At 38.0% G+C, this 26955-nt stretch overlaps 1 protein-coding gene and 1 non-coding gene across 2 annotated transcripts in view; one reads left to right on the forward strand and one right to left on the reverse strand.

The window, feature by feature from the left end:
• Positions 1–370: 370 nt before the first annotated feature.
• LOC133853085 (small nucleolar RNA R71) lies at positions 371–478 on the forward strand. Its single transcript, XR_009896208.1, has one exon. It is a non-coding gene; the product is annotated as a small nucleolar RNA R71 (small nucleolar RNA).
• Positions 479–8887: 8409 nt separating this feature from the next.
• Positions 8888–26955, reverse strand: part of LOC133852163 (splicing factor U2AF-associated protein 2) — a 38913-nt gene continuing 20845 nt past the window's right edge. Inside the window, exons 8-14 of the mRNA XM_062288854.1 lie at positions 18308–18397; positions 18119–18221; positions 17922–18002; positions 13950–14026; positions 12638–12718; positions 10029–10120; positions 8888–9316 (exon numbers count right to left, since the gene is read on the reverse strand). Of these exons, the coding sequence (XP_062144838.1) occupies positions 9193–9316; positions 10029–10120; positions 12638–12718; positions 13950–14026; positions 17922–18002; positions 18119–18221; positions 18308–18397 (648 nt within the window). The 3' untranslated portion in view covers positions 8888–9192. The remainder of the gene's footprint in view (positions 9317–10028; positions 10121–12637; positions 12719–13949; positions 14027–17921; positions 18003–18118; positions 18222–18307; positions 18398–26955) is intronic.

Genomic DNA, 26955 nt, shown 5'->3' on the forward strand with positions numbered 1-26955 from the left:
AGGACAAGTTTGTGTTGAGTGAATGGGGCTAGCACAGATGGAACAGCAATCCACGTGGAATGGGTTCGCCGCATTGATGGATTTCCCTATGACGAGGGCATCGACCTTTTTAGTAAGGGCATCTAACTTCATCTTTAGCTCCATATCTTCCTTCACCTCGTAGATGCCTCCATTCTTTTGGATGCGAGCTGATCTATCCCGATAGCTTGAAAAATCCCACTGTTGGGAGTTGTCGGACAACTGATCCAAGGTCCGATATGCTTCTTCTCTGGTCAAACTCAGAAATGCGCCTCCATTCATTGACTCAATCATGCTGCGGCTGGATTGAGTCAATCATTGGTAAAAGAACTGCACGAGTCTCCATTTCTCATATCCATGATGAGGGCACTTGATCAACATTTCTTTAAATCTTTCCCAACTCTCCGAAATTTTTTCATCATCCTCCTGAGTAAAACAGCTTATTTCCTTTCTACATTCATTCACCTTGGACATTGGGAAAAATTTGTTGTAAAACTTGTTTAGCAAGTTATCCCAAGATGTGATAGAACCAGGCATATTTGAATCCAGCCATGCCTTGGCTCTATCGTGAAGAGAGAATGGAAAGAGTTTAAGATGTACAGACTCCTCAGAAAAGTTCTGAAATTTGAAAGTAGCGCAGATATCTTTGACCTTTTTTACATGGCTGTAAGGATTTTCGAGGTCCAAGCCATGGAATGAGGGCAAGAGTTGGTTGACATGCGGTTTTATATCGAAGTGGGTGGCATTGGTGGGTGGCAAAACTATACATGACACAGAGTTCGTCGCAACGGGTGCGAATAAATCCCTGAGTGATCTAGTGTAGTCCACATTTTCCGCTCTTGGCTGCTCAGGCTGCTCCACATTTACATTGGGATTTCCTGCCATGTTGTCTCCCATCTCAGAAGTTGTTCTCCGCTCAACTTTTGCTCGGACAGGTATTTTGCGCTTTTTCCTAAACACCCTATCTATATCGGGATCTAAGGGTAACAATTCTAAGTTCAAGGATCTCCGACCAAGCATACACAGAATTCCAAACAAAATTTAACCACAAAACAAACAAGATAGAAAAAAAAAGAAGGAAAAATAAAAAATAAACAAGATGGAGAAAAGAAATTGCAAGTAGGGTAAACAAAATTCTCCAATGTGCAATCCAGGTTAGTTTCCAGGAAGGTGAGGGGGGTCACACCGGACACACTTAAATCCCAAGACTTTCCTTGCCAGAATTTGCCTTGATTTTTGCCCCTTAGATAGTTCTGTAGACCCACATTAGCAAAGTCTTCTCTTTTCTTCTCTTTTCTCTTATTATTTTTAATTCTTTATTTATTGTTTTTTATTTTTTTGAAGATTAAAAGAAAAATAGCACAAACAAAATAAATAAGAAAAAAAAAAATCCAAGACTTAACACAAATGCATACAATCAAACAAAGACACTGAAGATGCAAGAATTGAAACTTACAGGTTTGGACCAAAAAAATTTTGGCAAAAATTTTCTGCTATTGAACTTCTCCAGGTAACGCCTCCTGTGTTGGTTCGATCGATCAACTTTGACGGTTGCTCGATCGACTTCGCAAAAACCCTTGCTCTTTTCTTTTGTGTGTGTGTGTGTGTGTGTGTGTTTTTTTTTTCTAAAAAAATAAAAATAAAAAGATTGAGTGAGAGAAAAAAAAAATCTAGTAGAAAAACAAAATTAAAATAAACAAAACTTGATTTCTTTCTTACAAATCAGCACCTCCCCGGCAACGGCGCCAAAAAACTTGATGTGAAAATTTAATAACTCGCAAGCGCACGAATCGTATGAAGCATAGTACATGCAAATGCAAGGTCGAATCCGCAGGGAGGTGTGTGCAAAAAAAAGAAAATCAATTTCTATTTAGATTAATTCTATTGCAACCTATAGCCAAAGATTTGAAATTTTGGTAAAAAAGAAAAAAATGATAAACAAAAATGAAATAAGTAAGAACAATTTATAAAACAAACACTAAGGTATCGGAATTCACCAAACCAAATCAAACACCCTACTCTTGCATTTTATTCATAAATTCAATTTAACAGGCCCGATATTCAAATTCAAAACATGAAAATATTTGAATAATTCAACTCAACAAATCACAACGATTATCCCTTTTTAATTGAAATCATCTATTGTATTCGGAAATCACAATAGATACCCCAATTTTAAATAAATCAATCGATGTATCCATCGATTGAATTACACAAATATATATAAAAAAAATCATCAATCTAAAGAGATTGATATGGAATTTGAATATAAATAAATATTCAATCTATGAATATTATGACAAGAGCGAATGTGTTATCATTGATGATGTTTCATCTTCAACCCTAGTTGAGGATTTTAACCTTTCCTGACTAAAAACACCGAGCGATCTTGAAATGAAATCATAATAAAAAAAAAAAACGAAAAAGAAAAAGGAAGAACAAAAGAACATAAATAAAAGACAACAACTAACTAAATAATGGAAAAGAAAGAAAGATCGAAAAATTAAATAACAATAAACTAAAATTGCTATGAATTAAAATGATAAGGAAGAAGAAAAAGAATTGAAAATTCAAATATCATAAAAATAAGGCGATAAAAGAAAAAGAAGAACTAAAAAAACAAATAACTTTTAATTAAAATAAATAAGAACAAAGTAACACTTACAAAAGAAGGAACAAGACGAGAGCTAAAACAATGCTCTGAAGAAAAAAATTTATGCTCTAAGTGGTACCTAGCAGGGGGTATTTATAACAGAAGATTAGGTTAAACCAATCTTTTACAAAATGACACATCTACCCCTCTAAACCCTAATAAGAGAAAAGAACGCTAGGTTTTAAGGCCATATTTTCAAAATGACACTTCTACCCCTCAAAAACCCTAATAAAAGAAAAGAATGCTAAGGTTTAGAGTGTCTGCAGCCGTCAGGAACAAGGAAATTCGCGCTTTTATATTGCGGGACATTTATGACGTAGCAGAAATTCGAATTAGGAAAATTCTATTTCACAATTATTTGTAGCATTTGTAATTATCTTTCCAACACCGCTAATTTCACTTCAATCCGATACTTGAGCTGAAAGTTATGATCAAAATACTATGACTTGTGCAGAACTTGAAATTTAATCCAATCCGATTTTGACTTCCAAAATTTGCATTTTTTTCACTTTAAAATTACTGTTTTCTCTCCATGATCTGCAAAATACCAAAATACAAAAATTAATCAAAAATATTAGAAAATAACAAAACTAAAGGTCTAACTAATGCAAATTAAGGAATCTAAATATACAATATTTAACACTCATCATGTTGCAACTCCACCATGTTGGCAATGTCTCGATTTAGCCCATTCGAAAACCTTGCCATAGTAGCTTTTTTATCCTCCTCTATATTAGCCCGAATCATGGCGATCTCCATCTCCTTGTAATAGCCATCCACGCTCCTATAGCCTTGAGTAAGATTTTGTAATTTCTGATACAAGTCCCTATAGTAGTGACTAAGGACAAACAGCCTCTTCATGATGGCCTTCATTTCCTCCCACGTCTCAACAAGCCTATCATTTTTCTCCTCCTATTCATGACAAGTTGATCCTACCATATAATAGCATAGTCAGTAAGCTCAATGACAACAAGTTTTACCTTTTTCTCCTAGGAGTAGTTGTGGCACTCAAAAATCAACTCCACCTTCTTCTCCCATTCCAAGTATGCTTCAAGATCATTTTTCCCTTAGAACAACGGTATCTTCATTTTGATGTTTCCTAGGTTTCTGTTAGTTCCATCTCCCAATCTCGGATCTCTTCGGAAACCTCTACCACTCCTTTCTCCCATTGGCATGAACTTGCCCTCATCGTTCAATGAAGCTTGATCCTCTTCATCTTTGAACTCATCCTCATGGTCATCATCAGAATCATCCACGGGCGCACGTCGTTCTTGCCTTCTAGCATTAAAGACTCTTTGGGTCGCTCCTCGTGCCAAGTAGCAATAATAGCGCCTTGCCTATTCATCCGATCCCGAATCTCATTAAACACCACGTCCATGCATGCAAATTGTTGTTGCATAGCCTGCAACACAAAGGACGACTCTTCCCTTCCTTCTTGGTTCAATGTGTCACCCATATTTTTGAAACTGTAAAAAAATGTTAGAAATAATTCCTCAAAACACTCCCTCATGTGTTTGCACTCAAATTATGTCACTCACACTCATGTTTTACTCTTAAATTGGCTTTTTCCTGATATTAGTCCCACACTCTCTTGCCTTTTTCCACTTGTAGTTTCCCCTTTTCAGTTCTTTATGAAACTAATTAATTTGATCTAGAAATTCAACTTGTAGTATTTTAAACCAATACTGACGGCAATAAAATATTATAGAAACAACGAATCAAAGGAAGAGGAGAAAAATCAGATTTTTTTTTTTTTTTTTTAGAGAAACTAAAACTACAAAAGTCACAATTCAAGAAAAAATTAACTTTGATAAGCACGGTGAACGATAATATCTGTTGCTTCAGTAACACATTTTTTTTTTCACTCTTTTCGCTCTCTCTCTCTTTTTTAAACTTGGTGCACGAAACAAAACAAGAATAAGGAACAATGAATACAAACGGAACAAGATAGGATGATAACAAGAATAAGAAATAATGAACACAAACAAAATAAGATAAGATGATAATAAGAAACAAAAGATAAAAAGATAGTAAACCTGATTTTAGAACCTTTGCTCTGATATCAAATGATGCGAGCCTCAACCGACACGCTTTGAGACCTAACAAACAATATTGAAATATTTGCCCAAGAAAGCTAAAATTCAAATTTTTGATAGAAAATCCCGACCCAACATTTATAAATGAAATGCGAACCAAACGTATAAAGTAACAAACCCTGACCTAATGATTATAATTGAATCATTAACCGAAGGTATAAAATTTAAACGCCACAAGGATGAATCCTTGATAAGTTCACAAGTTCTCTGAAGAACCAATAGAGGAAACAAACCTCATGTTTTCTTTTATTTCCATTCAATGATACTTCATTACAATGAGTGCAGACTATTTATAACATTTTCAGCCCTACATGCCCACTATAAGGAAAAGAAAACTAGCGTATTTCGAAAATAAGAAAATAGATAAAAAAAAAAAAAAAAAAAAAAAGGAAAAAAAACATAGGAGCCTAAAATTTAGCACTAATAAAAGGCAAGTCAATCAGCCAATTAATTAGTATAGAATTGGCAAGTCAATCAACCAATTAATTGGTATGAAATAGGCAAGTCAATTAGCCAATTAATATGTATGGTATTGGCAAGTCAATTAGCCAAATAATTGGTATGGAATTGGAAAGTCAATCTACCAATTAATTGGTCTGAAATTAGAAAGTAATCAGCTACTTTCTCCTTCTAATTCCACGCCCACTCAAGCCATAATCAATCATTAATCCACACCATTGCTAAGGAAATTATGCCCATCAATAGCTTGGATTAAATTTATTACGCCTTCATCTTTCTTTGGGCCAAACTTGGAATGCCCCGTTTTAGAATCACCCCAAATATCTTGAATTAGCCTATTAAGTGCTTCTTTGATCTTCTTGGATCTTGCTCTAGTAGTAGGACAAACTGGAACATGCAATAGATCCTTTAATGGTGCTTGTTGATTCTCATCACTTCAGTTATTGTTGACAAACAATGTGGTTTGAGTGAACAACTCCAAGAGAATAAGAATGAAAACCTCACAACATAGATATCTCTTGGCACAAAACAAAAGAACAACCAAGTGTTATGCATGAAATATATTAATTAAATTACTCTCATAGGTACATTATTAGTCTTCGATTTATGTTATTTCATGACTAATTGTAAAATTATCTATGCTTTATAAGTAATAGAGGCTTAATATGCTAATGGGCTTTCTTCGAGGAATGAGGATGGATCCCAAATCAAGTGGGCTGAATCCAATCCAAATTAGAAGATATATAGGATATGGTTAAGCCTAATCAATCAAGGAAATCAGCCAATCAAAATTTCATTAATTGGAGGAAAAAATAAGATTTGATTCAATTTTAGATTGAGACTCATTATGCGCATGTCTCAGTGTTTTGATCATAACTTTCGGTTCAAACATCTAGTTGCAAAGAAGATGGTGGCATTAGAAAGCTAATTCAAAATCTAACATATTTTTTTTGAAGTAAGAGATTCCTGATTTAGATGTTTATTATACAAAAATTGCCCCACAGTATGAGTCCAAAAATTTGGGTGAATTCCATTCGAAATTGCCTTCTCATTTTAGGATTTCTCTTCTAGGGCTGGATTATAAAAGAGACCAAAAACGTGGAGAAGATGATATATACAGTGGAGGCTAGACAAAATAATTTAAAAAAACAAAAGGAAAAACATAAAAAAGTCCCCTGAACTAATAGCCGATTTTAAAATAGCACACTGAATTTTCAAGTATGATAAAGTGACCCATCAAACCACCAAAGTGCGCCCAAAAGGCCAATTTTATCAAAATATTCCTATAATACCCTTACCACGTGTCATATATTCAATTAAAAAAAATTAAAAAATTAAAATTAAAAACCAAGAAAATATTAAAAATATTAAAGAAAAAAACTAAAAAAAAAAAAATCAGAAGGTGGGCCGAAACCACCCCCGAGGGCTTGGGGGTGGCGCAGCTACCTCCGTTTGGCCTGGGGGTGGTTTCGGCCACCCCCTACGGCCGGTCTAGGGGTGGCTCGGCCACCCCCATGGCCCATGAAACCCCCCCCCCCCCCCCCCCCCAAAAAAAAAAAAAAAAAAAAAAAAAAAACCAAAAATTGGTAGGGGTTTGGCCCATCAATGGCCGAACCACCCCCATGTCCCTTAGAGATGGTTCAACCACCCCCCAAAGGTCAAAAAGAAAAATAATAAGTTGGGGTTTGGCCCTTCAAGGTTGCCAAACCACCCATAAGGGCCTTAGGGATCTTGCTCTAGTAGTAGGCCAAACTAGAACAGAAATTTAAAAATCAAATATATACAATTTCCTAAACTTAAAATCAAATTAGATTTAATCCCAAAAACTTAACGACATAATCGTAACAGTCCTCGGCAATGGCGCCAAAAATTGATGTGGTCTTGAGTGTATCAATAATAAAATAACCACTCGCAATAGAACAAATCTTTGTAGGATAGGTCTATGTGAGGGTGTCGAACCTCTACGAGTGCTAATTTGGTTGTTAAGTTGCTAAGAGTAACTCTAATCTAATTCAGAAAAGAAGTTTGATTTTTAGTTTTATAATTGAAACTAAATAAAAATATAAAAGTAAAAATAAGATAGTACGGAGAAGTTATAGGGGATTAACTTCACCACTAACCTCATAATAATGATAAATTGCATTTAACATGGAAATTTCACTTACATGAATAATATGACTCGTTTGTGTTTGTCAAACACTCAACAATATCGTCAAGAAATTTCTTTTATTAAGAAATAAGCATAGCTCATATTTTGACAAGGTATGAATGCTCTACATAAACTAAGGTATAGAACAATTTATCCTTCCTAGGCATGGCCTATCAAATCTCCTAATTAGCACACACAACTAAGGAATAAACATAACTTATCTTTCGGCTAGCATAAATTGATTTACCTAAATTAAATTAATTAGGGTGTAAAATAATTTGTTCTTCTTAAGAATGACCTATCAAACCCTCTTGAATTGTGTCAATTCATACCGTTGTGAAACTATCGTTCACATAATCATGGAAAATATGAGCGTTAAGTTTACTCAAGATAAATAATTTTCTAAGATAAGATAAAAGGTTTATCAAAATTGAATATAAACATTAAGGAATAAGGTTCGGCCACCCCACACCAGCCATGCGGATGGCTCAAGCCATCCCCTATTTTTTTATTTATTTATTTATTTTTTTCAGGAAGTATTTTTTTTTTTAAAAAAAAGAAAATATTTTTAATGTTTTTTTTTTAAAAAAATTGTTTTATTATTAAATTTATTTTTAATGGGACATAGGACACGTGTCATTTTTGAAGAGTGCTGACGTGGACATCCGTAAATTTTTGGATAGAAGTTGGACGGAAGTACTATCTCCTTCTTTAGCCATAAACGAGTTACTATCTATGATACAAAATGAAGCATAAGCACCAAAAAAGTAGTCTTTAAACCACGGGGCAAAAAATAATTTAACCATTAAAAATATGCATATGCGTATACTTAGCATGTTTAATTATGTATGTTTCTGTGTTGTCTGTGACAATTATTTGATGCACCTAAGGTGCATTTATCTTGTAATATAAAACTAAGCTATGTCTAATATATTTTGATGTATTTCAATCAGCTCTGGTGCGTTATATACGATCTATTTTGAAGACTTTAGAAAGAAAAAATATTTATATATATTCGGTTGTGAGAGTTTTATATCTAATCTAATAATGTCAAGTGAAAACCGAAAGTTTTTACTTACGGTTTTATTGGTTCAAATACCGGAGCGTTATAGTATGGTACCAAAGCGTTTTTGTTCATATGGCCATCGGAATAGACTCTACCTAAAAACTAGTGTATAACAAGAGCTACTTTTAATAAATGATTTATAAACCTCCAAAAAAAAAAAAAAATTGTTTGAGATTAGAAATGTTGAAATATTGTACGGCTGATATGGCATAGAGTAGCAACCGTCATACGTTGGAGTCCTTGTTTAGAGAGCAAAAGAAAGCAATTAGGACCATACCTACGAACATAGAACCCTTAAGAAGAGAGGCCCGTTTGGTAAGCTCAAACAGCTTAAGGCGCAAAGGGATGCTCTCAACGATCAAATTCAAGCGCATATATATAGATGCAGGGACAAACAAAAGGGTCATGGAAAATTGCTAACATTGGCAACGAGGAACAATGAGATCTAGAATAGTTCTAAGCAGCTTCCTAAAATGGAAAACATAATAAGTTAAAAGCATTTTTAGTTAATTACTAGTAGACGGCTTTGGCTCCCAAAGAAAAAGGGAACTGTCAAAATTCAAGAAAGAAAAAAAAAAAAAAAATCTTTACATATGGCTGTTTTGGATTGTAAACCATATTAACAGAGCTAGTCGGCTACTAATGTGGGACCTAAAAGGATCATAATCATCACAGATCCTCAAGTACTAGCATTTTACAAAGAAAATTTGGTATCAGAAGCATCTATTTAGTAATTTAAAGCATCATTAGCTTAATCAGCTTCAAGTTCAGCACCAAACTGCTCCAACCGTGCAGCATCATAATCTAAATCGCGGACCAAAGCATGGTTGACCAAACCATCATCCTCACTAGCATGTATCTGTCTACCACCAAACCTGAATAGAAACAAGAACCTTGACCAAAATGCAAAATGCAGAATGCAAAACAGAAAAACAAAAAACCAATAACCAATAACACTAAATCAATGTGGCAAAAGATAGCTAATGAATGCATCTTTAAGTTTCTACAGCAACCCATGCAGGAGGGCAGTGATACTCAGTGTATCAGGAAAGCACATATACCCATATTTTGGTATGACTTTACTGGACGATGTCTTCTAGGTTGGCTAACACAAAGTGCGGTTTTCTAGTATCTTAAGAATTGCAAATGATATGGCAAGGTAACAGACTGACCCCTCAAACATTATGAACCCATACTTAAATATTGGTCACCATGTAAATTAAACTTAGGTACTGCCAGAAAACATCTGCCGTTTGCTAAAGTACTCTAAACCAAAGAACGGGATATTTTCCTTTTCCACTTTTTGTTTGTGTGTAATTTAGCACGGATACATGGTCACCACCTTCTTAACAATTCAGAAAGTAGATAGTTAGCCAACCATTTATAGTACATTCATGAAGATATTACTGACAAACTAGTTTTATTAATTATAGATCGAAGACGGGACACTCATGTCAAGAATGCCACCGTGTAAGTCCATTGAGTGACATAGAAAGAGGCTATTGGGTAGGCAACAGAGTAATTTGCACTCGCATCAAATAATGAAGAAAAATTTCAAAGGGTTCTATCAAGGTTTTCATCAATTACCATCTTCCATCCATTAACTCTATGCACTTTTGAGCATCCTTCCTATCCTTGAATTTGACCAAAACAACACCTTGTGGATGATTCTCGCAAACCTGAAAGCAAAATCCAAAATAAGCATGAAAAAGATAATAAATAAATAAGAATTTCAAAGAATAAGAAACAAACAAAATCCAATCAGCGTCCAAAAATAAAACCCCAAGCTAGACAGGCAAGTAGCAGAATAAGGCTTCCATGACCATTGTCACAACTACTAATTAAAAGACTTAAAGAGAGAAAAAGTAGTCTAGATACAACCATCAATTTGCTTGGTCAAAATGTGAGAAATGACAAGAAAATACATTTTATTTATAAGTAATCACAAGTATTATTAAAAAGCGCAAAGGCACAAGTACACAAGATATATATACAAGAAGAGAAGATATAGAAAAGCTTGATAGCTAGAAATATTAAAATAAAAAACAGCAGCTCATTACAAGAAATATTAAAATCCTATGATTAAAAAAATCCATTTTCATGCATTTAGGTAATGTTTGTTAAATGTTTTTTAGAGGTGTTTTCTGTTTTTAAAAACAGAGAACAAAAACACTAACGGTTGCCAACAACTTCTGTTTTTGAAAACAGGCTGCCCGTTTTCCCACCGGTCACCCAGCAATGCATTCTCAAACATGTTCTTCCACACCCCACGGTACACTTTCAAGGGCAATCTCCTCTAAGTTCTCTCTCAAGGCAATCTCTAGTGCCCACAGTGGTCAAGGTACCCAATACCGCTCCCTGAACCCGCTCCCAAGCCCAGGTTACTGATCATTCTTCCCTTCTCAGCCAGCCATCGTAATGGGTGGGTAACACCCAGCCGCGGTGGGTGGAGTACCTTGCCACTGAGATGGCTGGCCTCTCAGCCACAGATCGCAGATGAGGCGCAGTGCGGGGCAGGCTCCGGCAAAGGGAAAGGAGTGTATGAGTAAGAAAAAAAAAAAAGTGTCAAAGAAGACACAAAGGGAAAGAGAGAGAGAGAGATGTGAGAGTGACACAGGACAGAGGGAAAGAAAAAAGCATTCACAGAGTTCAACGCCAAAATTACCACAGCCCTCTCAATTTCGAAACCTAGTCGAGGAACCTCACCGAAGAACCACCGTCAACACGCCATGAGCTTGGTGACCTGGCGCAAGCAAGGATTACCATAGCCATACCTTCCACTGAGGACACCCCTCGCGAAGCCCAGAGATCTCGAAACTCTCCAGCCCATCCCCATCAACTGCAGTGTGTGCACAGAGAACCTTAGTACTGCTGGCTCCCCCCTCTGAGAGTCTTCCATCACACAAGTGGAAGAACTCCACGTTGCTGAAGCAGACACCGCAGGACTGTGTGGAGGTGAGGCAGGTCAGTGCAGGTCAGACAACCGTTTCCCCATGTAGTTCATCTTCAGTCTCTGGGAACTGACCGAAACGACCTCGAGATATAAGTCAGTGGAATTACTGACACTGGCTTTGGTGAATCTGTTCTGAAGAGAGAGAGAGAGAGAGCTGGATTGGTATGGGTGCATGGGGAAATTTATTGGGAGAAGAGATTCTTCAGCCTTTTAATGGAGGGAAAAGACAGTTTGAGGGGTCACGTGAAGACGAGAAAACACCCCAAAACAGTTTTTAAGAACAAAAAACAAAAACACTGGAGAAAATACATTAACAAACATACCCTTAATTTCCTCTAATCACAAAATATCATATCAGAGAGCACAGAGGGAAGAAACTTAAACCTAGTCACAGTAGTATAATATAGGGGAAAGCAAAAGCACTTCAGTCAAGAATGAAGTGGCGAGGACAGAGAAATCTTAGCAATTAAAAAGTAGTTCAATAAAGAAGGAATAGAGGATTTAGCTAAAACAAAACATATAAACAGAAAACAAATTTCTTTTGTTCTTACTGTTGCTAATTTAGTTCTAATATGATCCCACCTACTTTTTCCAAACTAAAGTAACATAAGTGGAAAACTTTCTTGAAAGGATCATGAAATAATAGAGTTTTGGGAGTTGATTATCTATGCAATTATGAAAATAAAATATATGTATAGAAGTTTGTGTGTGTGTGAGTGTGCTTTCACTAGGCTTGTCAAAGACATGAGCAAACAAAGAAACACTCAATAGCAATAACGTGTCAAACTGCACCACTAATATGAAAATAAAGGTGTCAAGAAAAATTTAAAGAACAAACTAGGATTCTCTAATTATAAACACATTTTCAGTATGAGATTTATCTAGGCAACCATCTCGGTCAGTAAATAGAAGCTAGAGTAGAAAAAAGAAAATCAGCACAAGTTAGAAGAATCTGCGCAACAAAGCTTGAGAGCAAATATTGGTAAAGATTATGGCGATAGAGGAACTCCATGCGTTAATATCTTGTATCAAGTTAAAAAAATTCTAGAAACATTTTTTTATTTTGTATCAAGTTGAAAAAATTCTAGAAACATTTTTTCAGAGCCCTTCATCTTAACAACACCTGAATACAGAAGTGACTGGTTAGCACTTAGATATAAGTTTGTGGATCATCATATATATCCAAAGAAAGATCAATATTTTATGAAAGAAACAAAACAACCACATATCAAAGTTAAATTACCTTGACCGAGTCCACTGGTCCAAGCTTTACGCATTCCTCCTCAACATCTGCTTCTAATTCCAAACGTAAATTTTCATCGGCCTGTGAACATTTGTATAAAGTCAAATTTTCATCAGCCTCTAATTCCAAATGTAAATTTTCAGTGAGCATAGATTATATAATTTTCTATCATCAATTAAAGATGGAAATCAGAATAAAACTATGCTTTTGTCTAAATTTTTAAATTGGAAAATTATTTTAATAAACAAAGCATAATTATTCATAATAAGATATGGTTACAAACAAGAGCCGCTACAACAACTATGACAGAAATATCAGCCAAAACTTACCTGTTTTTTACCCCCACCCCCGTGGAAACAAAATAAAAAAATAAAGGAACAGGTGGCTAAAAAACTTGTTGGTATAGTTCTAAATTGTTACAGGACAGTGTACTAGTGACTTCATCATTTGGAAACTAGACCGGTAAATAGGATAGTTTCCTAAAATATGTGAAAATGAACAAGCAAGTATATTTCATATTTCAACACAGACATGATAATCCTCATTGCCTCCCCAAAAGGTAGACAATGAAACACAGCTATATTTGTTTTAGTAGATAATCTACATTAACAATTTATGGTGGCTACAGAATTGTGGAGGACGATTCTGCAAATGTTTGGGGTGGAGTGGGTAATGCCGCAGTCGGTGAAAGATATGTTGGGGAGTTGGAGGGGGCAAAAGGGTAATCAGACTTTGATACCGATTTGGTGCATGGCTCCATTGTGTTTGATGTGGTGTGTTTGGAGGGAACGAAACGCACGCTGTTTTGAAGATTGTGAGATTGATTTGATGAACTTGAAGAGAATGATGCTATAAACGATGTTTATGTGGAGAGAAAAATTTCAGCTTATGCATGGGTGTTCTTTTTTTGAATTTATAAATAGGTGCTCTCTTTTTTCTTTGAATTAGGGGCTTCTTGTATACGTCCTGTGTATTATGAGTTGCGCCCCTTTGCGCCTTTTGAATATACTTTACTTATCAAAAAAAAAAAAATATACACTTTAATCTTTAGAAAAGGTTCAGTGCATAACTTTCTCCGTATGGTAAGAAAGCAACTTGAGAGATTGAATAGTGAATAATCTCAACTTTAAAATAGGTCAATAAGGGTAGTATTCACTTTCTCAATCTGCACATTTTTTTGGTAAGTAAAAGCAGCTTCTACTGCCAGTGTCTGAACTGGAGCCGGACAGGTATGGTCACAGATGTTGCAACAAGTTCCTAACAACAACCACTTGGGAGAAATCCTGTAAACCATGGGTTGTTCAGAACTTACCCTCATTTCAGCAGACGTGAACATGTAGCGAAGAACAACAGTAGCTGGAATTGAAACCTTTGAATCATCGAGGCCAGCTGTGCCGCATAAAGAAATGTCATGTTATTTGTCAGGGTACACCAGCACATAAGCTAATCAAAGTTGAGATTTCAGATAAAAAAACTCAAACAAAGATGATGTCTCCTAGATGTCATAAAATCATTTTCAAAATTTGTAGGAGTATAACATGTACTTTCAAGCTTTCATCCTCACTGATTCACATAAAGAAAGGATATAGTTATGCTCAACCAAGGTCAACCAATAACATCTTAAATATATATCAGAATCGGTCTGTGCAGCAAGATGACTAAGCCAAAAGGCACCGAAATCTTGGTTTCGGTCAGTTTTATCACCTGTATTGATACCGTTTAGAGTAAAAGATTGTACTGAAAATTTCAATTTGGCACCCGGAATTTAGGATATGAAACTGAGTCTAAACCAAACCAATATCACCCTCACTGTGGACCTCACCACAAATGCCCTCGTCATCATTGTGGGATCCACCACCAAAATGACCATTTATCTTCCCCCCATTACAGAACCAACATAAATCACCCAAATCCTCCATGAGTCCAGCAAACATAAGTTACAAAACCCTAACACTCAAAGTTCTTGAAACCCCATTTTATCAAACTTCAAGATTCTTCCTAGTTCAAAACAAGGGTTCCTCTGAAATTTCTAGGCATGAACTTCGTTTTTTCCAAATTAGGGTTTCTTGCTTAAATTTTTTATTGAAGGGCTTGGGGTTAACTTCATTCAAGGGATGCAGTTTTGAATTTTGAAGTTGATGAATCGAGTTGAGTAGGTTGTCCCACTTGTTATGTAATCTTCACATGATTAATTGGTTCTGTGAAGTAATGTTAGTGTTCTGCAAGTTGTATTTGCATGTAATTGTTTTATGTATCTGCTGTACCTTTTGTTTATGCTGCTCTGTTCCTGGACTAGCTTCTTTAAAACGACTCACCGAACTGATCCAAATCGCCAAAACTGAGACTCAATCGATTCGGTTGGTGGATGTTGATCAGTCTCAGCTTTTGTTTGGGAAAATTTCAAACCAAAAATTTCAGTTCAGTCTGTAATTTCTCCCTTCAACCAATAATGCGTACCCCAAGTTATGACAATACAAAGAAATGCAGATTCAGAATCTACAAACATTTCATTTTCAAATTTAGACAGATCAAAATAGACCAAACAGTAAGTTTAAAAAAACAACAAACAAAGAAAGTTAAAATAAGGGGTAATTACTTTTTCTCCTCCTGAACTACCAGCCATTGTCAATATGTCACCGCGAACTAACACATCGACCAGAAGAGAGCATGCAACTACAATTTGTGTACCTTTACCCCCTTTCCGTTAGTCAAATTAGTGAAAAGACTCAAATACCCTAACTCAAGTTTTAAATTTACATATAATACTTTAAAATTAAACAATTAAAAAAATAAAAAAAAGGAAACGGAAAAGAGGGGGTGGCTGACATTTTTTTATTAAAAAAAAATATTTTTTTTATTAAATTATTGTTTAAGGGTATTTCTGTCTTTAAACAAAATTTAATGTCTAAAATTCGAATATTCCATCAAATTTAACAAGATTCCCTAACGGAGGGGGGTAAAAGCACAAAAATGGTAGTTACATGCTTTCTTTTAGTCGAGTTGTCAGTTCGTGGTGGCATGTTGGCAATGACCAGCAATTCAAGGGGGAAAAATGAATTACCACTTAAAATAAAAAAGAAAAGAAAAAGGATCGTATACTTCCTTAGTCCCAAGCAATAAGCCGGTGTGAAAGCAATTAAAATTAATGCATTTTTTGTTTTCTCAAAGTGGTTAATTACTAGAGGATGGAGAGGCTATAAGGCAAGTGCATAATGCAAACAATACCCTCCTTTCCCTAACATAGATCGATAAACTTCTTCCTTAGAAGCATTTTTTTATTAAGATGATTCACTACATCCATTAATCCATACTATCCATAAGAGAATCGTCTCTAAATCCCAACTTTCTTTTTAAATTTGGTAGAGAAAAGAAAGAGGACAAAAGAGTCTGTAAGTCATAAGTACTTCAATAATTTATGCATTGTTAGACATGGGCGTAGTTGTGGGTAATGGATTTTATTTTATTACCATGTGAATCTAATTTAGTTATTGGGCCTTTGTGTGTGACTTTTGGTTTATGTTAGTAGTCAAACTACAATGTAGTTTTTGGAGTCCTGGGCCTATTAGGAGAAGTCAAGAATCAAGAGTGCTTATATATATATATATACACACACGCGAGCGCGAGTCTTACTCAAACAATTTCAGTTTTGATGACAGGAATTGAGTGCTTTGGTTCATGGAAGACATTCATGTCCTAGTTTGAAGCGCTCTCTCCTTTCCCTTCCTTTCCACCTCTTTTTCCAAACTACTGTTCACTGCCTTCACAACTTGGACGATTTTTCTTTCTTACAATCTTGATCTTAAATCCTCAACCATTTTCCTAGATATTTTGAAGCCTTAAATCCTAAAAAATTTCCACACCAAAACCACCAAATAAAACATTCAAAACACACGAAAAATATCAAATCTGCTGCTGCCAGAAAAATCTCCGCATGTTGTTTGCATCAAGAAACAGTCCTCTTTCTTCACCCTTTAGATCCTATCTTATCCAAACCTAATTCTTTATACAAACCCCAAAGACATCATTCTATAATCTCAAGCTCTAAAGCCCCAACTTTCAGCCCTAAATCCCACCACACAAGTAGGTAGATTGCCCCTAATCTATCCCACATCATCTCCTTAAGGATGCCCATGTCCTTAAACTTAAAAATCTTGTTACAACACCAGAGATGCCTATTAGGTGGAATAGAAACATTTAGATGGTTCATTTCCCCAGCCCTAAATAAACTAAATAAAAGGGCCTTGATTTTCTTTCAGCAATTTCAATCCAAAAATGATCATCAAGAACAGCACACCAAGCACTTCTCCTTTTCTATTTCCCAACAAATAGTCCAAAATGTGCAAAAAGATAAATAGATTTTTTTTTAAAATATATATATAGGTAAGCAAAGAAATATATTAAAAAAGCGTAAGGCGCCCCTAAGCATATATGAAGTATACAAATGAAACCAAACACGAGCAAGCCAAAAAACAAAAAAACAAAAGAGAAAACCCACAAACAGTCGAGAACCCAAGACCCAAAGCCCAAACTCTAAACTCGCCAAAAACACTTTAGACTACATTACATCAATAGTCCTTTTGCCTTTACCCTGGCTAGAACGAACACCCCTAGAATCAAAGTTAATGGAACATTCTAAGTTCTTAACCTCTCTACTCCCTTTAGTCTTAAGAACAGAAGCATGATCCTCTTGATACAGACCCTCATCAATCAAAGTTACGAAATCCTAAACCCGAGCTTGTGCAGGATGCAAAAGTGTGCTATCACACTTGCAAAAGCGTCACTTTCACACGCGACCTCACCCTCTGAAACCTTACACTTCGAGAATGCCTTCCAGCACCCTCTGCAGCTTTGATCCCTGGAGCCATCAGCATGACAATCTTTACCCAAAGGACCATAAGGAGTCCTCTCCAAGGTGAAGGCTGCGTAGGCTGGATTCACTCCTCTACAATCAAAACATCAACAAGTTCTGCCAATAGTTACCGCAAACCTAAATGATTGTGGCAAAATCATGATATATAGGAGCATAGATACATTTCAGAAGAGGAAAAAGAATCATGTACAGTACAAATATAAACCATATCTAGCAATCTAAAAGTTTGATGCATCAGACAAAAGAATTGACTAATATATAATACAAGACAGATAAATCACTGAATTTATACTAAAAAACTAGATTAAATAAAGAGAAAAAGGGGCTACAAATAAAGATCAATCAGCACTCAATTGAAAGGTCATATCCTTCATCAAGCTACTGCAGAGTTCAAGGTGTGAGATGAGAACTCACCCCAGCCAAGCATTTTCTCTTGCACCTTCTTCAGCTTCTTCTTCTTCTTGCTGTCAGCTTGTTTGGCAATAAAAGCATCACCTGTGTGAAGTGTAACAAAAGCTCATTAACTACTCGTCTCAGGCAATATCAGTGATAGCCAAAAGTGAGATCAATGACAGCCAAAATACTTCAAATTTGAGGGATCACATGCATACCTTTCTGCTCAAACTTAGCCTGGGTGACTGACATAGGACTCTTGCCACCAGGACGCAGAGGTGTTCCATCCAAAATTTGTAGAGCCAGAGCAACAGATGGTTCCTAGTTTAAACATACAAATATAGATGCCCAGATATGGATATGAAAATGTTAAATGTCACAAGCATGGCAACATGGAGAAAAATTACCTTCAGATACGTTACTAGTGCATCTCCCTTTTTCCTTCCTGTCTGTTTGTCAAAATATAGCTTCACACGCGGTCTTTTTGTTTCAGGGTCCTACATTTTTCATGTTTCATGAAATGTTCAATATAAAATGCTAAAAAACAATAAATCAATAAACAAACAAGATTATCTCTGAGTGTGTGATGTACAATAACCGTGACATAAAATTAGAACCTTCACAATTGGTTTCATTGTAGGAAATATGATTTATGAATATCACTTCAGCACTAAATCACAAGTTATATAAATGACATGCACAATAAAATATAAGAGAGTAATTTCATACGCCAGTATGAAAGTGAGAATTTGGCCCAATAGACCCACCAATCAAGTAAACGATATTCAATCATGATGAGGACTGAAGCAAGAATAGTGTCTCCTCTCCTCTTCTCAAGAATAGTGCAACCCATTCAATTTCGTACTCGACATGACAGCGACTCTAATACCAAATGATACAAACCTTAGGTAGAGAATTCACACTTGAAAACTGATTTCCAAAGGGAGGCCAAGAGCCACATGGTTAAGATTGCACTTAAGCCATATGGGATGCTTAAGATCATAACACACACCAAGTGTCATGCCAAAACCGAGTCCAAAAGCCATCACCCACCTCGATGGTAACAAAACTAGAGAGAGTAGCCCAGCCCCTCGTAATATATTTCCATAGACTCACCCCATAAGGTCCAGTAACAGCTTTAGAGCACCATTTGCACACCAAAATTCCATATTTTTTATCCAAGATCTGTCACCAAAAAGCCTCTCATATGCGAGGGTTTTAAGATGGGCCCAACCTGAGTAAAAGCATGCGGCCTTTTGGAAACAAACAGGCCTTCATCACTTAAAATCCATTCTCCATTTGGCCCACTTCAAAAGAACTAAAATCCTTAGAAGGTTGGGCCCCTCCTGAGGGGCTGGGCTTTGAACTAACTACAGCAGCCCGTGAAAAGTTCTCAGGCTTCTTCAATCCACCTAGCTCCAAGCCCATATCCACCTCCCCAATTAACTAATCCACGTCACCCATTCTCCAGCTGTTTCTTCAATGAATGAAGGACAGTAGGAACGTTGTTGCCACTGCCTCGTGCATCCTCTGCAACACTGGCACAATCGACAGAATTTCAGGGAGCCTCCGCATTCCTCACCCACTAGGCCGGCGCTCTAGGCTTTTGGTGATGACGTGTCATGACCAGAAGAGCTTCCTCCACGCTGTCTCTGCCCAACCACCACCTCTGCAAACAACCTCTTATCAACCACTATGGCCAGCTCACACCTTACCAGCGTCGAAGGCCTTTTTCCACCGCCATAGGCCATCTGGAAAGCTTCAAGGACCCTCTGCAGCTTAAGAGCAAACCCCAACCAGTCTCTTCCTCCTCTGCCTTCTAGAATGATCACAAAGCCTCTCCTACAGCCACCGCCATACTCCACAACTACCAAGAAACGGCCAGAACGATTCAAGCCACATTAGCAATGAAAGGTCTAACTCCTACCCTCAAAGACCTCAAGAATTCCTTTTGAGCTCTCACTCTGCTTGTAGCAACTCCCTCATGGTATCCAGCAACTATGAAACACTGACCTTCCCCAGTTATATTGATCGAACGAGCCCTCGGCATCCTCCATACACCCATAAAACCGAAAACCCCTCCACCATGACAAATTAAAAGGACTTGGCCTCAACCAGGAACCATCTGGAAGAAGCCATATCGACCCAAGCCCAAAAAACTAAGAGAAAATCTTACTGCCAGAGGAAATGGAACAGACCCCACTCATACACCACTTCAGACTTCATCTACATCTCACCCCATACCACCCAAGCACCCAAACAGCATCCGAGAAGCTAATACATGAAGAGAATCAACATACCAGCAGAGAAACAAAGGAAATGCGCCTTCACGCGCCACCAAGGGGGAGAGAGAGTGAGAGAATCAAACAAAATAACCTACATCACCCACTACATTTTGTTCCTTGTTGCATTTGATTTCCTCTCTGTTATGTTATTCGGCATTCGCTTGACACACTGAATGACCTAAGGCAAAGATTGTGTTTTATTTTTTGAAAATTGGTTAGTGTCTTGTGTTTTGAAAGTGTTCCATTAGCTAACAGGAGGACAGCGGCTCTTTTAATATTAACAAAACTACCGAAGTGGGGGAGCAGGATTCGGGAGTCTTGCTGGATCATCTGGTTACCAGCTGCACGTGTAATGTGATGGATTTTCCTGCTGTGGGTTCAAGTTCAGTGACTAAGATGCAGGAAAAAGATAATTTGCAGTTGGTGATATGTGAACCTGTTTTAGTGGGAAATCAAGTGGAGAGCTGCCTTCGGGAAGATACAGGTGTAACTGATGAGGGAGAAGCTCTCTTTGACCGTGGTGCACAGGGTTTTAGAAGCGGCCTCCTGTTAGAACTTGAAGTAAATAATTCTAAGGAGGAGGGGGAGAGTGGTGCACCGCTGGAAATCACTCCTTTGGCAGCAAAAGGGGGAGAAAAGCACAAGGTATCACCTAGATGGGTGGTGGAAAAAGTTATGAGTTGTTATCAATCTATCGGGTTATCTTGCGAAGGGTTTGAGGACAGAATGCTAGCTATATTTGAGGAGATAGAAGCTGCTGGAGACAGATCCTTGGCCAGTCCTAAGACTTTGTATCCGTCTAATCAAGGGGCAAAAGGGTAGAGAGAATTAAACAGATTGGCTTGGTCCATTAATTATGAGAAGAAAGGGGTTCAATCGGCTAGAGGTCGCACTAAGGGTAGGGGTTCATCTTGCATTTATGAAGCCTAAATTACTTTCGTGGAATGTTAGAGGGCTTAATGAGATGGATAAAAGACTGGAAATTAGAGGGCTTCTAAGAGATTGGAGGGCGGATATTGTTTGTTTGGTGGAGACTAAGATGGCAGTAATCTCAAGGGAGGTGGTGCAGAGCTTATGGGGTTGTAATCAGGTTGATTGGTGTTATTTGGGAGCCAATGGAGCGTCGGGTGGGATTTTACTAATGTGGGATAGAAGGGTGGAGGAGAAATTGGAGGTATGTATAGGTAGATATACGGTTGCTTGTTCTTTCCGTAACATTGGCGATAATGATTATTGGGCATTTGGGGGGGTATATGGCCCGAATGATGACAGGGATAGGAGGGATTTGTGGGTTGAGTTAGATGGATTGATGAGTTGTTGGGATTTGCCGTGATGTATTGGGGGAGATTTTAATGTGGTTCGCTTTCCTAGTGAGGTCGGGCAATGCCAGTTTTTTAGCTGCCATGGAAGAATTTTCAGACTTCATTTTCATGCATAATTTGGTGGACCTACCTCTTCAAGATGGCCAATTTACATGGTCTAATAATCATACATGGTCTAGAATTGATAGATTCTTAGTTTCTGTGGAGTGGGAGTAACGCTTTCTTGAAGTAACACAAAGGAGACTACCAAGACTTCTTTCCGATCACTTCCCTTTGTTTTTGGATTGTGGGACACCAAGAGGAAGAAAAAGGTATTTTAAATTTGAGAACATGTGGCTGAAATATGAGGGTTTTGTTGAGCAGATCAAAAAGTGGTGGTCGTCTTATGAGTGTTTGGAATTACCAAGTCACATTTTGGCGTTTAAATTGAAGGCCTTGAAGACAGATTTGAAGAATTGAAATGCTGAAGTGTTCGGCGATGTAGGGAAGAAGAAGAAAGAATTACTGGAGGGTATTCGTGAGTTGGATTCAGTTGATGAAGGCCGAGGCCTAGAGGAGGAAGAGAAGGTTCGCAAGATAGATATGTCAAGAGAGCTGGAGAAAACTCTTCTCTTTGAGGAAATAATATGGAGACAGAAATCTAGAGCTTTGTGGTTGAAGGAGGGGGCCAAGAACACAAATGTTTTTCACAAGATGGCCAACTCGCGTCGTAAATTTAATCAAGTGGATTCTCTAAGCATAAATGGTGAAATCTCCAAGAATCCAGGGGAGATTCAGGAGCATATAGTTCAATTTTATAAAAACTTGTATTTTGAGAATCGTTCTTGGCGGCCAAGGGTCGAGGGCCTTTCTTTTCTTTCAATTGATGCAGATGAGAGTAGTTGGCTAGAAAGAGAGTTTGAGGAGGAGGTATGGGATGTCATTGGAGACTTCAACGGAGATAAGGCACCGGGCCTCGACGGCTTCACTATGGCTTTCTTTCAGAAGTGTTGGGATATTCTTAAACATGACATTATGGCTGTTTTTGCAGATTTTCACTCTCGAGGCAAGTTTGAAAAGAGCTTCAATGCTACTTTTGTCTCTCTGATTCTAAAGAAGACTGATGTCTTGGATGTGAGAGACTTTCGGCCTATCAGTCTAATTGGGGGAATTTACAAGATTATTTCCAAAGTCCTTGCGAACAAGTTTAAATCAGTTTTGGGCAAGATTATTTCAAACACTCAAAATGCGTTCATAGGTGGTCGACAAATCTTGGATTCAGTGCTTCTTGCTAATGAATGTGTGGATAGTCAAATTCATTCGGGGGAATCTGGGTTGCTGTGTAAGTTGGATTTGGAAAAGGCTTATGATCATGTGAATTGGGATTTCTTGCTTTACTTACTGCAACGATGTGGCTTTGGGGAGAAATGGAGGGCTTGGATTCGTTTTTGTATCTCTACGGTGAGATTCTCCATCCTCGTCAATGGAACTCCGTCGGGTTTCTTTACTAGCTCTTGCGGGTTGCGACAAGGTGATCCTCTGTCACCTTTATTATTTGTGGTGGTTCTGGAGGCTTTGAGTCGGATGTTGACTGCCGCATTGGATCAGGGTAATTTGACAGGGTTCTCAGTGGGTTCCAGAGATTCAAAGGCCTTAGTTGTGAACCACCTGCTGTTCGCTGATGATACTTTGATTTTTTGTGGTGCTCAAGAAGAACAAATTCGACATCTGAGATGTATCTTCTTATGCTTCGAGGTAGCTTCTGGTTTGAGAATTAATTTACGAAAATCAGAAATCGTTCCAATTGGTGCAGTAGAGGATGTCGAAAGATTGGCTAATCTTCTTGGATGTAGGGTTGCCTCTTTGCCTATGACTTACTTGGGTTTGCCGTTGGGTGCTTCTTACAAGTCCAACTCTATTTGGAATGGTGTTATTGAAAAAATGGAAAGGAGGTTGGCGGGTTGGAAGCGGATGTACTTGTCGAAGGGTGCCCGGTTGACTCTTATTAACAGTACGCTCTCCAACATTCCCACTTATTACTTATCTTTGTTTCCTATTCCAGTGAGGGTGGCTAATCGTCTTGATAAAATTCAAAAGGATTTTCTTTGGGGAGGCATTGGTGACGAGAAAAAATTCCATCTAGTGAATTGGAACAAGATTTGTACACCTTTGTATGCAGGTGGGTTGGGAGTTCACAATCTCATCCAGTTCAATCGAGCGCTCTTGGGTAAATGGTTATGGAGATATGGTAGGGAGAGAGAGGCTTTATGGCGTTTGGTGATTGATGCCAAATTTCAGAGTCTAAAGGGCGGGTGGTGCTCGAAAGAGGTTTCGGGTTCTTTTGGAGTGGGTGTATGGAAACATATAAGGAGGGAGTGGGAGAAATTCCGCAATTTTGTTCGTTTTGAAGTGGGGAGTGGATCTAATATTAGTTTTTGGCAAGATTGGTGGTGTGGGGATAGTTCCTTAAAGCAATGCTTTCCAGCTCTTTTTTGTATAATAAGGAACAAAGACACGTAGGTGGCGGATAATTTGGTGGTCCATAATGGTGTAATTCAGTGGAATGTTCTTTTCACACGACAAATCCAGGATTGGGAGATGGATATGGTCCTTTCTTTCTTCGACCGATTATATTCCACTTCGATTCGTCATGGAGAGGGTGACAGATTAGTGTGGAATCCCTCTAAAAAAGGTTTATTTGAGGTAAGATCCTTCTACGAAGAGCTCTTTAGGAAAGATGGCCCATCTCTTCCATTTTTTCCTTGGAAGAATATTTGACGTGTTAAGGCTCCAACAAGGGTGGCTTTCTTCGTATAGTCAGCAGCTTTGGGCAAAATATTGACGCATGATAACTTGCGTAAGAGGAATGTAATAGTAATGGAGTGGTGTTGTCTATGCAAGAAGAGTGAGGAGTCTATTGATCACTTGTTGCTTCACTGCGAGGTCGCCCGGGCTCTTTGGAGCTACGTTCTTATTTTATTTGGGGTTGAGTGGGTTATGCCACGAACGGTGTTGGAGTTATTGAATAGTTGGGGGGCGGCAATTGGGAGTGGTCATGCTATAGAGGCTTGGCGGTTAGCTCCTCTATGCTTGCTGTGGTGTATTTGGAGGGAGCGGAATGCTCGTCTGTTTGAAGATGTAGAGACACCTATGGTGGAGCTACGGAAGCGGTTGCTCAATACTTTATATTCTTGGACAGCGCCACATCATAGTTTAAGTGTCTTTACTTTTGTAGATTTTTTAAATTTATTTTCTGTTCGACCCTTTTAGGGGCTCTCTTGTATACTTCCCGTGTATAAGGGTTGCGCCCCTTTGCGCTTTTCAATAAATTGCTATTACTTATCAAAAAAAAAAATGAAGGCTTTGAACCGAATGCTGGTTGCTGCGTTGGAGCAGGGTTCGATGACAGGTTTTGCAGTGGGACCTAGAGAGTTAGAGGCAATAGTAGTAAATCATTTACTTTTTGCTGATGATACGTTGATTTTTTGTGGGGTGCAAGAAGAACAAATTCGACATATGAGGTGTATCTTTCTGTGCTTTGAGGCAGCATTGGGCTTACGGATCAATCTAGGAAAATCAGAAATTGTTCCTATTGGTGAGGTGGAGGATGTTGAAGGGTTGGCTCAGCTTTTGGGTTGTCGAGTTGGTTCTTTGCCTATGACTTACTTGGATCTGCCTTTGGGTGCCTCTTACAAGTCCGTATCTACTTGGAAAGGGGTTGTTAAGAAAATGGAAAGGAGGTTGGCTGGATGGAAGCGTATGTATTTGTCGAAGGGCGGGCGGTTGACCCTTATTAAGAGCACGCTGTCCAATCTCCCCACGTATCTTCTGTCGATGTTCCCTATTCCATTAAAGGTGGCTAATCGTCTTGAAAAAATCCAAAGGGATTTCTTATGGGGTGGCATAGGGGATGAGGCCAAATTTCATTTAGTGAAATGGAACAGGATTTGTACTCCGTTGCATTCAGGTGGGTTGGGAGTTTACAATCTCATCCAGTTTAATCAAGCACTTCTGGGTAAATGGTTGTGGAGATATGGTAGGGAGAGAGAGGCTTTATGGCGTTTGGTGATTGACACCAAATTTGGGAGCCTAAAGGGTGGGTGGTGTTCTATTGAGGTCTCGGGTTCCTATGGAGTGGGGGTTTGGAAATATATCAGGAAAGGATGGGAGAAGTTTTGCAATTCTGTTCGGTTTGCGGTAGGGGATGGGTCACATATCAGTTTCTGGCATGATTGGTGGTGTGGAGAGAGATCTTTGAAGCATTGTTATCCAGTTCTGTATAGTATTGTGAGGAACAAAGCTGCAATGGTGGTGGATAACTTGGCAGTTCATAATGGAAATATTCATTGGAATGTTCTCTTTACGCGGCAACTCCAGGACTGGGAGATGGAGATGGTGCTTTCCTTCTTCCAGCAGTTGTACTCCACTTCGATTCGACAAGGAGAGGGTGACAGGTTAGTTTGGAATCCCTCTACAAGGGGCTTATTTGAAGTAAGGTCCTATTATGAAGTGCTTAGTAGGAAAGAAGGCCCTTCATTTCCGTGGAAGAATATATGGTATGCTAAGGCTCCGACAAGGGTAGCGTTCTTTGTATGGTCTGTAGCTTTAGGAAAAATACTGACCCATGACAATCTGCGAAAGAGGAATATTGTGGTTATTGAGTGGTGTTGTATGTGTAAAAAGAAGGGGGAGGCTATTGATCATCTGTTACTTCACTGCGACACCGCCCGTGAGCTTTGGAGCTTTATGTTTTCTTTATTTGGAGTTGAGTGGGTCATGCCACAAACGGTGCTGGATTTGTTGACTACTTGGGGTGCGTCTTTTGGGCATGGCCTAGCTAAAAAAGCTTGGCGGTTAGTTCCTCACTGTGTTTTGTGGAGCATTTGGCGGGAGCAGAATGCGAGACTTTTTGAAAATGTAGAGACTGTAATGGTAGTGTTAAGGAAGCGTGTGCTTAACACGCTATTTCTTTGGTTAGCGTCCAGTTTTTGCCACCTAGGTGTTTTTACTTTTGTAGACTTTCTAAATTTATTACCTGTTCCTCCCTTTTAGGGGCGCTCTTGTATACTTCCCGTGTATTAAGGTTGCGCCCCTCTGCGCTTTATTGATGAATTTGAAATTACTTATAAAAAAAAAAAAAAAAAAAAAACTATTCTCCGAATTGTGTGTTTTGTGTTTGAGAAAAGTGTTTTCAGAACGTTTTACCGAAAATAGCCCCCTTGTCTTTCTTTTCCCTGGCTGTCCGGCCTAGAAGACAAGCCCTTTGACTGTGGTTTTGATCTTTATTGTTTTCTGTGTTTTCTTAATATCTCTGATACAACAGGATGTACATACATCAATCTGGTATTGTTCTCCCGACTGCATCATGCAGTTTCGTCATTGAAACGACTCTGCTACCAAAACTTTCAGCTCAAATCAAAACTAATCAATCCTAAGATCGTTTTCCAATGCAATTTTAAACCATTCTCT

The sequence above is a fragment of the Alnus glutinosa genome, chromosome 12 (genome assembly GCF_958979055.1).
Source record: "Alnus glutinosa chromosome 12, dhAlnGlut1.1, whole genome shotgun sequence".
NCBI classification, from domain to species: Eukaryota; Viridiplantae; Streptophyta; class Magnoliopsida; order Fagales; family Betulaceae; genus Alnus; species Alnus glutinosa.